Source organism: Achroia grisella, unplaced genomic scaffold (assembly GCF_030625045.1).
Source record: "Achroia grisella isolate CSIRO2021 unplaced genomic scaffold, CSIRO_AGI_Agris_v1 utg1186, whole genome shotgun sequence".
Lineage (NCBI taxonomy): Eukaryota > Metazoa > Arthropoda > Insecta > Lepidoptera > Pyralidae > Achroia > Achroia grisella.
In genome coordinates, this window is record NW_026712592.1 from 2,039,527 (window position 1) to 2,054,944 (window position 15,418).

General features: G+C 31.2%; 3 protein-coding genes across 3 annotated transcripts; all 3 read left to right on the forward strand.

Annotated features, from left to right (window-relative positions):
• Positions 1 to 1,563: 1,563 nt before the first annotated feature.
• LOC131854491 (phospholipase A1 member A-like) lies at positions 1,564 to 4,210 on the forward strand. The gene is made up of 6 exons (XM_059205621.1): positions 1,564 to 1,600; positions 2,222 to 2,402; positions 2,641 to 2,789; positions 3,191 to 3,436; positions 3,548 to 3,884; positions 4,165 to 4,210. The coding sequence occupies exons 1-6, from the start codon at positions 1,564 to 1,566 to the stop codon at positions 4,208 to 4,210; spliced, it is 996 nt and encodes a 331-aa protein (XP_059061604.1).
• A 3,577-nt stretch (positions 4,211 to 7,787) lies between these two features.
• Positions 7,788 to 9,693, forward strand: LOC131854286 (pancreatic lipase-related protein 2-like). The gene is made up of 6 exons (XM_059205389.1): positions 7,788 to 7,824; positions 8,098 to 8,275; positions 8,466 to 8,614; positions 8,809 to 9,054; positions 9,137 to 9,473; positions 9,648 to 9,693. Exons 1-6 carry the CDS (start codon positions 7,788 to 7,790, stop codon positions 9,691 to 9,693), a joined length of 993 nt encoding a protein of 330 aa, XP_059061372.1.
• Positions 9,694 to 12,828: 3,135 nt separating this feature from the next.
• LOC131854390 (phospholipase A1 member A-like) lies at positions 12,829 to 15,015 on the forward strand. The gene is made up of 6 exons (XM_059205509.1): positions 12,829 to 12,865; positions 13,250 to 13,427; positions 13,592 to 13,740; positions 13,905 to 14,150; positions 14,262 to 14,598; positions 14,970 to 15,015. Exons 1-6 carry the CDS (start codon positions 12,829 to 12,831, stop codon positions 15,013 to 15,015), a joined length of 993 nt encoding a protein of 330 aa, XP_059061492.1.
• Positions 15,016 to 15,418: the final 403 nt, after the last annotated feature.

Here is a 15,418-nt window from a genome sequence, read left to right on the forward strand (position 1 = left end):
TATTTAAATATACTTACATAAGCAAAAAAAAAAATTAATAATCTGCAGGTAAAAAATAACTACTGATCATTATAGAAATAAATCGTTACTGTGGATTAAGTTAAATATAACTTGGCTATTTGTCAAAAGAGGGCGCTACGCTTTCATTCATACATTCTCTATAAAAAGTACAAATTTTCATTTCTCTATAAAAAATTGAAATGAGCCATGAATATTTGTATGAAACCTCATTACTTTTAAAATAAAATACTTAAAATTTGGTAATTTGTCCAATTATAAAACATATTTTACAGATTTATAACACATATTTTATAAAACATATTTTAAATTCTATCCATAGTCAGTAAAGTTATGACGGACATTTATTTTTTAATAGAGCATCTACGTAAATGTCTACATAAATTTTGAAAAGTTATTAATACAAAAAATATTATATATATGCCTTAAATAAAAACCAAGTAGGTAATTTAATACATATGTACTCATAATCTTACCAGCAATTAATTGTTGTTCAATAGTTGATTTTTGTTGCGGCATCAATACTTAGAAAAGAATCGTAGCGTATTTTAATTTCCTCGTATCAACATTTTAATGGGAATTATGTACGTGCTTCTATTCATGTATGTAGGCGAAGTGACGGCAAATACTTCCTTGCTTGCTTTACGTTTGTTTGTCATTCCAGTTACATAAACAAATGAGAATTTAGGCCAGTACTATAAGTACCACTGTAAGTTAGGCCCGGTACACGTTTTATTTCGTGTTTTATGCTCTGGTATCGATATTTTTGTTCTGATCCCTTAGTTGTTTAATAATGTCGTTGAAATATAAAGTAATAGTGACGTATGCTATGCAAGATTCATTGTGTGCTGTTAAAGGAAGTTATCATGTTGTTATTATAGACATCCCTGTATTTATACAACTTCCTTTCCTTAGAATTCCCAAAAGGGTATCATAAATTTTGGTATGCATATAATTATGGCTGGCTCATCCGTCATACTCGTGAACGGGTGCTGCTTGTAGGGACTGGTCTGCTCTAATCACTATGACTGATTTCCTCTTATTAATTGTTTAACCAGTTGATTATATATTCAATATTTTTCTATTTCAATATTTAATTGAATTAGTGCTAATTGGTGGTTTGTATTCACACTCTTAAACATAAAAATGTAAAGTAATAATAATTTTTTTTAAAAGAGCAACACGCAAGTTTCTTGCTCGTTCTTCTTGTGATGAGACAGCTTTCCGAATGAGCGGTAGATTAAAAAAATGTAATGACTATTCAAAAGTGCTTCAATGTAATTTTATTTGAATAAATTATTTTCTATTCTATTCTATTAAAATTTCACAGTAATCAATTCATTTGTTTATACTAAGTAGACAAAAAGAGGTAATTTTATATTTCTAATCCTAATTCTAACAGATAATTCAAATAGATAGTAATAACCTGACATATCAACAGGAAACCATTTCTAATGATAAGATTGATGCTTAATAGTTTAAACAAATAGTATATAAAGCAATGTTATTTGCACTAGGTATATTGTGATTTATTAGAGAAGCATAATGAAGGCATCTTTGCTCTTGTGTGTGATCGCTACGGGTATGTGCTCGATAGTTATATTAAAATTGAAATAATTTATTTGTGAATATACATAATTATAAATTATAATATTTCCTGTATATGAAAGGGAAATATATAAAAAAGAATTATAGTATGAATAAATTACAATCTTTTTTATATATTATATATTTCAAATATTATAATTTATAATTATGTATACAAATAAATTTATTTAAATTTTAAATATTAATTAAACATTAAAATTTAAATAAACTTCTTTGTGAATATACATAATTATATATATAGATTTCCTGTACATGAAAGGCTAACCAAATATCATATGTTACTATAAAACACAATTACAATTAACTATTATCTCTTTTCTCCAATCCATTAACTATTATATTATTGTATGACAGAATTAAAACAGTAATTGTAAATTGTTGTGCACATATGGGTAATAATGTATATTATGAAAGTGGGTGTAAATGCAATTGATCCTGAGTTTTAATGTGTTCCATATAGAATTTCTAATCACCCACGAATAGTCAAGGTATCTCCATTAACTTGGTAGACAGCTGTTCTACGTAAATATTTCTGAACCTCATCCTAAATTTATTATTACAACTTTGGATTTATCATTAACAATTATAATTTTAGTGTACCTCGCATCTGCGGTACCCATTAAGGAGGAGGAACTTGGAGTGTATCCTCGCTTTGTGACCTTCCCCGATGGCGAAGGATTACCGCATGTCGCTGATTTGCAAGCCGAGCCTGACCACGCCCTCTTAGAAGAAATCCATAGAGACCCCGCCAACAACCTTTACTTGTTGTTCACCAGGTGAGTAAATTACTAAATCAGGGAAGAAATAAATTAACTTTCAGATTGACTTAAATAATACACTATTTATATCATATAATATTAATAATGATTTTATGTACTAGTTTATACTATTTCGCATAAGAACGATATATTCCAAAGTCCCTTATAGACACTGAAAGGATCTCTATATAAAGTCATAAATTCAACGTGTGATTTATATTAATTACCTTATAAAAATCTAGTTCTTTTTTTACAGAAATAATCCCACCCAGGCACAAACTTTGATCATCAACAATTCTGAATCTATTCTGAACTCAAACTTCAACCCTGAAGACAACACCATCGTGGTTGTTCACGGATGGCTCGGCGGTCAGGATGCCGGTATCAATCCAACTATCAGAGATGGTAATTTCTATATTTTATTTTGATAAATAAGTGATTTATAATTTACGTTTGTTAAATTATACATAAAACTAAAAGTAAACAATTAGTCTTACCATCAGCATAATAATAAATGCTCATTATTGATCACGCGATAGAGATTTTATTAACCTAAACTGCAATTTGATTATTTATTTTCAGCGTATTTGGGCAAAGGCTCCGCCAACGTAATTTTCTTAGACTGGAGATGATTGGCTTTGTCTAACTTTATATCTTATTCGTATAAATAAATGCTTGATGTTTTACAATTGTTATATGTTACATAAAAATAAAAGAGTCTCTTACACTAAAGCTCACTTTAGATTTCTTGATTATGCGATAGATATATTATTAGCACAAACTGTAATTTGATAATTTCTTTTCAGCGTATTTGGGCAAAGGCTCCGCCAACGTAATTGTCTTGGACTGGAGACGATTGGCTTTGTCTAACTACGTAACCGCAGTTATTGGAGTACCAGATATTGGTGTTGGTTTGGGACAGTTCGTCCGTTTCCTCATCTCTGTAACTGGTATCCCTTATGAGTCCATCCATCTGGCTGGCTTCAGTTTGGGTGCACATATTGTGGGCAACGCTGGAAGGGAACTCGAAGGAAGAGTGGCTCGCGTTACTGGTTAGTAGTGTCTACTTACTTCTTACATATTCTCAGAAACTGGTGTAAAATAATATTACTTCTTTACGATATCTATAAATGTCGTTTATTAATTAATTCTTCGTTATACAGGTTTGGACCCTGCTGGTCCTCTATGGATATACAATGATAACAAGATCACTGAAAACGACGGTGTCTACGTTGAGGCTATCCATACCAACGGTGGAGTCGATGGTCTTGGAATTGGCGACATTGTTGCCAACGTTGATTTCTTCCCCAACGGTGGCAGGTCCCAGCCTGGTTGTCTGACCTTCTTGTGCGACCATGACCGTTCCTGGGAACTGTTTGGTGCTAGTGTCACATACAACCATCTGACAGGAACTGAATGTGAAAGCAGCTGGCAAGTTACATTCAACTCATGCAGTGGTGCTCCATTCCCTCTGGGCAATGATGATTTAAATAAAACTGGGTATGTCAAACTTTTTTTTTATTTTTATGATTTTAATTTTCAATTCATTTTGCATAGTTTCAGCGAACTCTATTGCTTGGTCAATGATATACATAACATTTATTTAAATAAAATAGTAAAATTATAAGACACGATAGAAAATTATTGAAATTTCTTGACAAAATGTCCTAGAATCACAATGCTGTAAAGCATCTTTAGAAATGTTATCTTTATTATTACTATGTTACTATGTTAGGGAGACAAGCACAAATCTAATGCTTGTGTTTTATTTCTTTTTCAGATCTGGCTTCTATCGTGTTAACACCGGCAGAAGATATCCGTTCTAAATGCAGATCAAATAACAACATCTGAATGTAATTAAATAAATGTCTGAATAAATGAAATTATAAACAAAATCTGTTAAGTTTTATTTTGTACTTCTGAACCAGTTGGTATTTGTCTAAGAATATTTCAATAACGCTAGAAATCAGAACGTTTTTAAATCAGTTAATGAATATTTAAATTAAAATGACGATGTGTAAATAGAAACTCAGATATTTTTTTAAATATACATTATTGTCAACATTTACAAATAAGTAAGTTCACTACACTTTGAAGTAAATACAATTATTGGAATTACAGGTTTACAAAGTAAGCTAGCCAGTTCGCCGTTTTATAATAATTATTATATTTTTTTGGGAGCTCCCAATACTTTGTTATTGTTACAATCAACATAGTCAAGTGAACTTGAGTCATTCCATATGTAGTTCTCTAGTATCTCATCTCACACCTTAGTACAAAACATGACGTCATAATAATATTTTATTAATTCATCCCCAGTAGTATTTTAATTATAACCATTCTTAAAGCTACCATAATCTGATATTACATTTTGAATTATGACTAGCTACTCTTTTTTTAATTTTATTGAATTACCACTTACCTACCTAATAGTAAGTGGTAACTATCGTAACTATATACGAGTATATGAATAACACTGCGGACATCATTTTAACAAATGACGCCTGGTATAGTCCTTCGGAATGGCAATGATATCACTGGTATTGTATATTATAATATAATGTCCTAGGGCTGTACAAATTTACGTATTTTGCTATTGTCGTGTGTTTGACATGATGGCATTATATTAGTGATGCTGGTCATGGATATCCGTGCCTAAAATAGGCTACCTTAGCCTAGGGTTTTTTTATTTCTGATAATGTAATGTTAAATCTGTACAGATTAACGGTACTTACACGCCGGTGGAGCATCATTGGAGGATAATAGGATGAGTAGGAACTGTCAGGTCAGTTAGCCCATAACATTACAACAGGAATCATTCATAATGTCATCTTGAATGGAATATTTTCGTATGATAGCAATAGGATCTAGTCCTCTTTAATAACAATCCCCTTCTCCCTTATAAATAGCGACATTTTACATTAGGTAGGTCGTCATCTTGTTTGCCACTCCAGTTAAATACAAATAACTATCAGGACTGTCGTTCTAAACGGGGTTGCCAGAGGACATGTGTAGATTCAACATTATATTAAACACAACACTGACACAATAAATAAATCGACTAAAAATTTTATCTTTAAAAAAAAATAGAACAATAATGTAAAAAAAATTATTGAGATTTATATAGCACTTTTGAAGAAAAAATCTTTTTCTACTGGTTATTTGGAATCAGTCAAGGAGGAGAGAAAGAATCATGTGTTGCTCTTAAAACGAATATTGTACTCGTTGAACTGTTTATTAGTTTATAGGAATATAATCAACCAGGTAGTATGAATTCATTTCATTCATCATTCAACTATAGATATGTTTAATATTAAGTAAAATATTAAACTTGTCTGTAGTTACTTGAGTGACCAATACAAACCAGTCCCTAAAAGGCGTACTTGTCAATGAATGAACTTTTTTCTGTACATATGCGATGATTGTTATTTACCATCACATGAACCATTAGCAAAAATAAACTGACGGTCCATATGATAGTAAATATATGTTGGCGACCTACCGCCTCGAGCTCCTTTGATTTATTATCATTTTTATATTTATATTTTTAGAACTATAATATGGTATTTTTATATATCATATTATTTGATATATTTCACATTATTGTTTCATTGTCTTTACCATAGTAGGCAGCTGTTGTTGCAACTTATCTAAAAAAGAGACTATTGACATGTGTACATGTATATGTGTTTTGTGTATATGTGTATATGTATAAATACTAAAAAATATTCTCAATATTATGCTAGAATCGAACACGCTACTGTCAGAAGTAAGCGGCTGTGTAGACCACAGAAACTATCAATTTGTATAGCCTTATTGGCTAGTTGATTAACACATAAATCACACCGTCACTATTTAAAGATGCATAATTTGAGATGGACATAGACAGCAATTTCAGCTTCAACCCGACCGAATTTGTCTCTGGCTGCAGTACTATGTAATAATTTCATTTCAATGACAGCACCTAATACGTATATTAACTTATCTGCGAATCTATTGGCAGATTATTTATTGCTAACAGAAATACCCCGGTAGTTGTCTTCTTTGTTTTATATTTACATTATAGTACCTACAATGTTAGGCTATTTACCAATGCAAAAACCACGTGAATTAATCAATTAGTAAAAAATAGTTTTAATTTTTTCGTACTAAACAAATCGCTGACCACAGAGTTTGCTTTATACTACTGGTGGAGTTGCTATTGCCACGTGAAGCGGGCTGTCAAGTAATTTACCATTCCAGTTAAAAGAAATATTCCTTAACATCAATGCTTCAGATTGGCTGAAAGTAAGAATATCAGCTTTTCAAGACTAATCATATAAATAATTTCCCTATGCTTTGAATTTTTGAAGAGTAATTATTTACTTAATATCTGTGAATTTTTATGATTAGGTTTTCAGAGAATTTGGGACTGTTTTGGTCTGTACTATATACATTACATGTTACAGGTGATACAATAATGCATTAAAAAGAAACAACCTCTCTGAAATTAGGTCGCCAATGCAATTGAAATTTTTACAACAATGTTTGGCTTAGTGTTATTGTCCGTGTTTTAGCTGATATCTTCTCAATATTTAAATAAATAATATACTATAATACAATAACATAATAATTCAATTATTTATAATTTTGGTGTGCCTAATTAAAGTATTAATTTCAAATTAAAAACAAACAATTATATATATATATATATTTTTTTTTATTATTAATATACTTCAAATTAATAATAAAAAAAATATAATAAGTGCAGTAACGTTAAAAAGTAGATATTAGCAAAATATTGTGTTATTAAATAAAGAAATTTGAAAATCAAGTTAAAGTAACAAAACATTTTCAGTGAAACAAAAACGAAGCGGAAGACCTAGACATAGTTATATCATAGATAACATAATATTACATAGTATCAAGCAATATAAGGAAGAAGTTGAAGTCGAGTCGTATCTACGTTTAAAGAGAATAACGGAAGATCGTGGGAAGTGGCTAGAGCTCCACCAACAAAGCGCACTAAAACTAAACTAAACTAAGCGCAGCCTTAAATTAAGAATAAATAAAGCTTCGATTGCTTAGACTCATTCTTTTTAGTCTTACAATAAAATTTTGAGTTTCACCGAGTTACAAGAAAATGAATGTGTTAATCAACCATTTTCTTAGAACTCTAATATAATAATTGTAAATTTTATAATATTCGAATTAGTTGCCAATATCAAACAAACAGACAGAAATTATTTTATCTTTATATTTCCAATACTACCACTAATGGATGATTTATATCAATTACAATAACCTGACGTATCAATAGCATACCATCTCTTAAGATAAGATTGATGTTTAATACTTTAAGCAAATGATATATAAAGCGAAGTAATTTGCACTAAGTACATTGTGATTTGTTAGAGAAGCATAATGAAGGCATCTTTGCTGTTGTGTGTGATCGCTACGGGTATGTGCTCAATAGTTTTCACTATAATAAACATTTCCATTTTAATTTAATTTAAATTCAATGTATGTTTTATATATATATAACAAAACTATCTAAATATCATACGTTTAGGCATAAACTACATTTGAATAAAATATAATCATTTTATCTTGTCCTCCAAGCCTCCAACTGTTATAATATTAGATCGTAGTATTAAGAATAATTTTAGCAGCTTTAACTCGGTAGATATTTGTCTAGAATATTTTTTATACTCAATTATATTAATAATTTTAGTGTACCTGGCGTCTGCCGTACCTACCCAAGAGGACTTTAAGAAGTACCCACGTTTTGTGACCTTCCCCGATGGAGATGGTATACCACATGACGCTGATCTGCAAGCTGAACCCGATCTAGCCCTCTTAGAAGAAATCCAAAGAGATCCCGCAAATAACCTTTACTTATTGTTTACCAGGTGAGTAACAATATTTAAGAAAATCACTTTACCATATCATCATATTTTAAACAAAAAGGTAGACCATAGTCATTATGTTTATTCATAATTCTATAAATAAAGACAGACCACAGTAGCAGGTATAGTAGAAGTCATGAAAACAATGTGCGAATTATTATTTTTGTATTAATAAAGCTATTTGTTTTTGTAGAAACAATCCTACCCAGGCACAAACTTTGATCATCAACAATGTTGAATCTATTGTGACTTCAAACTTCAACCCTGAAGACAACACCGTCGTGATTGTGCACGGATGGCTCGGCGGTCAGGATGCTGGTATCAACCCAACTGTCAGAGATGGTAAATTTTATATTAGCTACATATATAAATATTTCTTCAAATGTTTGTTTCTTTACTTTCATATATCATTTAAAAATTTATATACATTTTAAGACATTAATAAAATATTATATATTATAATATACATATTTATGCATCACGTATGTTTTTTATTTACTACAGTATTGTTATTATAATTTGCAATTTTTTTACAGCTTATTTGGGCAAAGGCCCCGCCAACGTGATTGTCTTGGACTGGAGACGATTGGCTTTGTCCAACTACGTGACAGCAGTTATTGGAGTTCCAGACATTGGTGTTGGTTTGGGACAGTTCGTCCGTTTCCTCGTCTCTGTAACTGGTATTCCCTATGAGTCCATCCATCTGGCCGGCTTCAGTTTGGGTGCACACATTGTGGGCAACGCTGGAAGGGAACTCGAAGGAAGAGTAGCTCGCGTTACTGGTTAGTAGAGTCTACTTACTTAAATTCTCTAAATGATATCTAAAATGTAGTTTATTAATCAATTATTTGTTATAATATATAGGTTTGGACCCTGCTGGTCCCCTATGGCACTACAATGATAACAAGATCACTGAAAACGACGGTATCTACGTTGAGGCTATCCATACCAACGGTGGAGTCGATGGTCTTGGTATTGGCAGTATTGTCGCCAACGTTGACTTCTTCCCCAATGGTGGCAGGTCTCAGCCTGGTTGTCTGACCTTCTTGTGCGACCATGACCGTTCCTGGGAACTGTTTGGTGCCAGCGTCACATACAACCATCTGACTGGCGCTGAATGTTACAGCAGCACACAAGTTACTCTCAACTCATGCCGTGGTCCTCCTTTCCCTCTGGGCAATGACGATTTATCTAAAACTGGGTATGTTAAACATTTTTTTTGCATTATTCTGTTGCACTATGAATTATTTTATTTTATAATTTTCAAAAATCGTTAAAATATTTACATTATTAAATATTGTGATACAATAATTTTATGAATATTACTAGTATTAGGGACCACAAACTTTATACTTATTTTTGATTTCTTTTTCAGATCTGGCTTCTACCGTGTGAATACCGGCAGAAGATATCCTTTCTAAATGTAGACAGAAAAACTTAAAACATAATTACTGAATAAATGAATTAATAAAAATATATTAAGTTTTATTTCGTATTTCTAAAACAACAGTTACAATACTAACTGAGAAAAATAAGTTAGAATTTAAGTCTAAGAATATTTCACTAATACTCTATTTGAGAACTTCTTGTTTTTGTTTGAAAACAATCAATAAAGATCTCTATGAAATTTAGAGTTCATGTATTTGTCAATATAACCTTATATACCTACATATATTTGTACATAAACATATTTGCAATAAATATAATTAACAAAAATTATTGGTTTACAAACTTAAATTTTAGTTACTTACATATTATATAAAAGGAGTTATACAAATAATATATTTTTTGTGCGTTCCTTATCGATATTGTTAAAAGCAATGTGGTCAAGAAAACTAACCAATTCCGTATGTAATTTTTAATCTCACTATGCCAACTCGATATTATGAAATCTATAGCCTATGTGTTATTCTCACATACGAGCTAAATTTCATTAAAATCAATTAAGTAGTCTGTGCGTGAAAGAGATGTAACAAACATCCATCTATCCATCCATCCACACAAACTTTCATTAGTAATAATTATTATTATAAACTGAAAGTAAATATTGTATCATTAGTCACTCTCACTTAAATTTAATTAAACTTATGTAAATAGATAACTTTGAATAAAGTCATCTGGGTATACTACCCTCCCACCCACTTCAGCCCTCGTGTAACTTGCTTTGTAACTTTGTTTTGATTAAAAGGTAAGATAAAAATAAATAAATAATATCAAGAAAATTCACACAACGCTATCTAAACCCAACTTTAAGCTTGCTAAAGTCTGTGTTATGGGCACTAGATAACTAATACAAATACAACTACATTTTTTTCAGTAACTACATTCATATACATATATTATACATAGAAAACACCCAGACCGATACTCATGAATAAAAATGTTTGTGCCTTGCGAGGAATCGAACGCGCGACCATCAAAATTAATGCATAGTGCTACACTACTAGACCGCCGAGGCCGTCAGTTAGTACAATTACAGGACAGTTAGGTATATGATATCAATGTGCTACGGAATGGCAACTCGTAACGTGATATCCATGTTGCTGATCAAGTACCATCAGGCCATCAGGCCGTTAACTGGTTTGCCCATACCATTTACATAACTTTTCGTTATGTAAATGGTATGGGCAAACCAGTTTCAGAAACTCATTTTTTAATTTATACTGTTATAGTTATAATTTAAAATAAAGTGTATCAGAAGTAGTGCAATTTAAATGATTACGAGATGTTCATATTGTTTACGGGTATAAGCGAGGTTACGCAAACAGTATTTCTACGCCGGCGGAGCATCATTGCAGGATGGTCATACATATACGCTTGTAGGCAAGGTTTGCACTAACAGGACTTATACGTATCATTGGAGGATTATAGGATGGGAATAAAATCAGGTAAGTTAGGCTAGCGCATCTCACAACTCGACTTATCGACTGTATAATTTTGTGACTACAGTGACTATCAGATAACATGAAGTTGTAATTTTTAATTGATATGACGATGTCCTTGTGACGTACTCTGACATATTATGCAAGTCATGCATACTGTAATATTTAAGTCAATGATAGGATGAGAATAAAATCAGGACAATTAGATGTCACATCACACCAGGAATTAGCCATGGTAGTTTTATATGATTAACAAACAATTAACAAATATATATAAAAGAACAAGTAGGTATGACGAATAATGTAAAAAATGTACAAGCTGATTATTTTTTCAATATTGGTTACTTTGTTAAAATATATTTATAAGCTTTAGAAATAATGAATGAATAAAACTCTAAATTACCCAAATCTTTAATTCATCTGATTGATATATTAAGGCGATAGAATGTATAATCGGGTATTAACTATTTTTTTACCAAAATCATTTAACGAGACCTCTAAATGACAGTTATATAAATTAAATTAAAAGTAGCGCTTAATAATTGTTCACTACTTAGTTAATTATAATAATAATCTAAGAAAATATACAGTACGTCTAATTCAAATTAGGGAGCTACTATAACTAATCATAATTATGAACACATTTATTTATTACTTTAATTTTTATTATACACAGGAAAAATACAAAATCAAAACAATAGTTATATACACAAACTGTACAAGAGCGAACTTATTTCTGAAAAGAATTTCTTCTTGCGTTATTGCGTTTCTCTAAACGTTATTGCAACTGCCTAGTAAACAGTATAAGTATAGTGCGAGAATCGAACCCGCAACAGCCAAAAGGTCACTATGTTGTAAGGGTACACCACTGAAAAGGTAAAATTGTTATATATTGCTTAATTTAACACACAGTTCACAAAGTCACTATTTAAAAGTTCCATAATTCCAGATGGACAGAGGCAACAACCTCAACTTCAATTTAACCGAAGTCGTCACTGGCTGCGGTACTATAATAGAATAAATTAATTTCAAATACAGTACCTAAAACGTATATTAACTTATCTGTAAATCTATTCACAGATTATTTATTACTAAGAGAAAGACGAAGATAACTTTGATGCGCAACTTTGGTTGTGTAGATTTGTTCTAGTTATTTATTATTATTAGTCGCCTAGTGATCAAAATTCGATCATAATTAATTTAAATCACAAGTTGAATTAATGCGTATGTCAAATACATGGTAGTGTACATAATGTATTTTTTATGTAGAAATTTATATCAAATAGTAGACACTAGTCTTTCTCTATATAAACTATAAGTGTGCGAAATTTCTTAATCCCAGGTCCCCGCAGTTTTCGTGTATAGATTATTTATAATCATTGTTACAAAAAAAATTGAATGGTTTTCTCAAGGTACTACTACTACTAATGTAATATAAGTATAAATAATAGTAAATTTTATAAAATTGCTAATATCAAACAGACAGACAGGATTACTATTATTATTATAGTTCTAATACTAATACTAATTAATAATTTATATCGATTACAATACCCTGACGTATCAACAGGAAACCATCTCGTAAGATAAGATTGACGCTTAATAGTTTAAGCAAATGATATATAAATCAACGTAATTTACACTAGGTATATTGTGTATTGTTAGAAAAGCATAATGAAGGCATCATTGCTGTTGTGTGTGATCGCTACGGGTATGTACTTAACAGTTTTCGTTATAAAAAAGATTGCCACTTTTAATTTCATTTAAATTCTATGTACGAATAATTAAAGTTATAATTTTTAACTCATACATAAAACGTGACAGTATTACGTTTACGTTACGTTACGTTAAACATCGCACGTTATGGAAACTAAATTTGAATTAACTATGATCATTTTATCTTATCTTCCAAACGTCTAACTTTTGTAGTGTTAAAAATAATAAAAGAATTAACTGTGAATTAAAAGTAGATTTTACTGTGTATATATCCCTGTTCCACTAGAATGTTAGTTATAAATATTTTTTAAACATAATGCGCTGACGTGTTGTTTCTAAATTTGTTTTTTTTTATACTCAATTACATTAATACTTTTAGCGTACCTGGCGTCTGCCGTACCTACCCAAGAGGACTTTAAACAGTACCCTCGTTTTGTGACCTTCCCCGATGGCGAAGGTTTACCGCATATCGCTGATTTGCAAGCCGAGCCTGATCACGCTCTCTTAGAAGAAATCCAAAGAGACCCAGCCAACAACCTTTACTTGTTGTTCACCAGGTGAGTAAATTATCACATTCGTGAAAAAATATATAATCAAAATCATTTCATCTGTTACTAGTTTTATACTATTTCGTATAAAAACGATATATTCATGAATTCAACGTGTGATTTATTAATTATTAGTTAATTATAATTATTCTAAAATTTGTAATTTTTTACAGGAATAATCCTACCCAGGCACAAACTTTGATCATCAACAATTCTGAATCTATTCTGAACTCAAACTTCAACCCTGAAGACAACACCATCGTGGTTGTTCACGGATGGCTCGGCGGTCAGGATGCCGGTATCAACCCAGCTATCAGAGATGGTAAACTTTATATCTTATCCGTATAAATAAATGCTTGATATTTTACAATTGTTATATGTTACATGAAAATAAAAGAGTCGTTAACACTAAAGCTCACTTTAGATTTCTTGATTATGCGATAGAGTATTATTAGCACAAACTGTAATTTGATAATTTCTTTTCAGCGTATTTGGGCAAAGGCCCCGCCAACGTAATTGTCTTGGACTGGAGACGATTGGCTTTGTCTAACTACGTAACCGCTGTTATTGGAGTACCAGATATTGGTGTTGGTTTGGGACAATTCGTCCGTTTCCTCATCTCTGTAACTGGTATCCCTTATGAGTCCATCCATCTGGCCGGTTTCAGTTTGGGTGCACATATTGTGGGCAACGCTGGAAGGGAACTCGAAGGAAGAGTGGCTCGCGTTACTGGTTAGTAGTGTCTACTTACTTCTTACATATTCTCAGAAACTGGTGTAAAATAATATTACTTCTTTACGATATCTATAAGTGTCGTTTATTAATTAATTCTTCGTTATACAGGTTTGGACCCTGCTGGTCCTCTATGGATATACAATGATAACAAGATCACTGAAAACGACGGTGTCTACGTTGAGGCTATCCATACCAACGGTGGAGTCGATGGTCTTGGAATTGGCGACATTGTTGCCAACGTTGATTTCTTCCCCAACGGTGGCAGGTCCCAGCCTGGTTGTCTGACCTTCTTGTGCGACCATGACCGTTCCTGGGAACTGTTTGGTGCTAGTGTCACATACAACCATCTGACTGGAACTGAGTGTGAGAGCAGCTTGCAAGTTACTCTCAACTCATGCCGTGGTCCTCCTTTCCCTCTGGGCAATGATGACTTAAACAAAACTGGGTAAGCCATACAGTTATTTTTTCTTTTCTTATTATTATTTTCCTTATACAAAATACTATATAATATATGAAAGTTATGATCATACACCATAAGTTTCAATTGAAATGACATCATTTTCTCGAAGTTCAATATCTATTATTATAATTAAGTTTAATAATAGATCATATTATGTCTAAAACTATTCTACTGAATATCTTTGCATGTATATACCAATTTATATTTTATGTTCTCAATTTATCTCTGTATGTAAATACTAATTCTAAAACAAAGTCGTCCTAGATTTAGTGTCTTAGTTTCTATTAATAATGTTGAGAAATGTATCTAGTATTAAGTACGCTACCACAGACGGCTTATGTTTTTTACTTTTTCAGATCTGGCTTCTACCGTGTGAACACAGGCCGAAGATATCCTTTCTAAATGAAGTTTAATTATAATTACTTCAATGTAATTAAAATAAAAAATAAATGATTTTATACAGTATTAATTTTTTTTATTTACATCTATAATAATTGACATTTTGTCTAAAAATATTAAATATAGATCAATAACGAAATCAGATGATAAATAAATCACATCAACATACTATTATGGAATCCAATAAAGTTGGTTTATACGGTAAAGCAATTTTATTTAATATTTAACTTTATTGTAATGTTTACAAGAATTGTAACTAGATTTGCATTTTACAATCCGGCTAATTTAGTATGTTCTCACAATAGTACACAGGAAAAAAGAATTGAGGGCGTAATATGAGCTGATTGTAGTACATTTATATCGGTGCAAAAATCTAATCAATCTGACATGTTGAATATATAATATA

What these genes read in the sequence shown, in the direction of transcription:
- LOC131854491 (XM_059205621.1), top strand. Translation starts at nt 1,564, where the DNA reads ATGAAGGCATCTTTGCTCTTGTGTGTGATCGCTACGG. An exon ending in CAATCCAACTATCAGAGATG is followed by an intron (nt 2,790 to 3,190) that starts GTAATTTCTATA and finishes ATTTCTTTTCAG; the next exon opens with CGTATTTGGGCAAAGGCTCC. An exon ending in GATGATTTAAATAAAACTGG is followed by an intron (nt 3,885 to 4,164) that starts GTATGTCAAACT and finishes TTTCTTTTTCAG; the next exon opens with ATCTGGCTTCTATCGTGTTA.
- LOC131854286 (XM_059205389.1), top strand. Translation starts at nt 7,788, where the DNA reads ATGAAGGCATCTTTGCTGTTGTGTGTGATCGCTACGG. An exon ending in CTTTACTTATTGTTTACCAG is followed by an intron (nt 8,276 to 8,465) that starts GTGAGTAACAAT and finishes TTGTTTTTGTAG; the next exon opens with AAACAATCCTACCCAGGCAC. An exon ending in CAACCCAACTGTCAGAGATG is followed by an intron (nt 8,615 to 8,808) that starts GTAAATTTTATA and finishes ATTTTTTTACAG; the next exon opens with CTTATTTGGGCAAAGGCCCC.
- LOC131854390 (XM_059205509.1), top strand. Translation starts at nt 12,829, where the DNA reads ATGAAGGCATCATTGCTGTTGTGTGTGATCGCTACGG. An exon ending in CTTTACTTGTTGTTCACCAG is followed by an intron (nt 13,428 to 13,591) that starts GTGAGTAAATTA and finishes AATTTTTTACAG; the next exon opens with GAATAATCCTACCCAGGCAC. An exon ending in CAACCCAGCTATCAGAGATG is followed by an intron (nt 13,741 to 13,904) that starts GTAAACTTTATA and finishes ATTTCTTTTCAG; the next exon opens with CGTATTTGGGCAAAGGCCCC.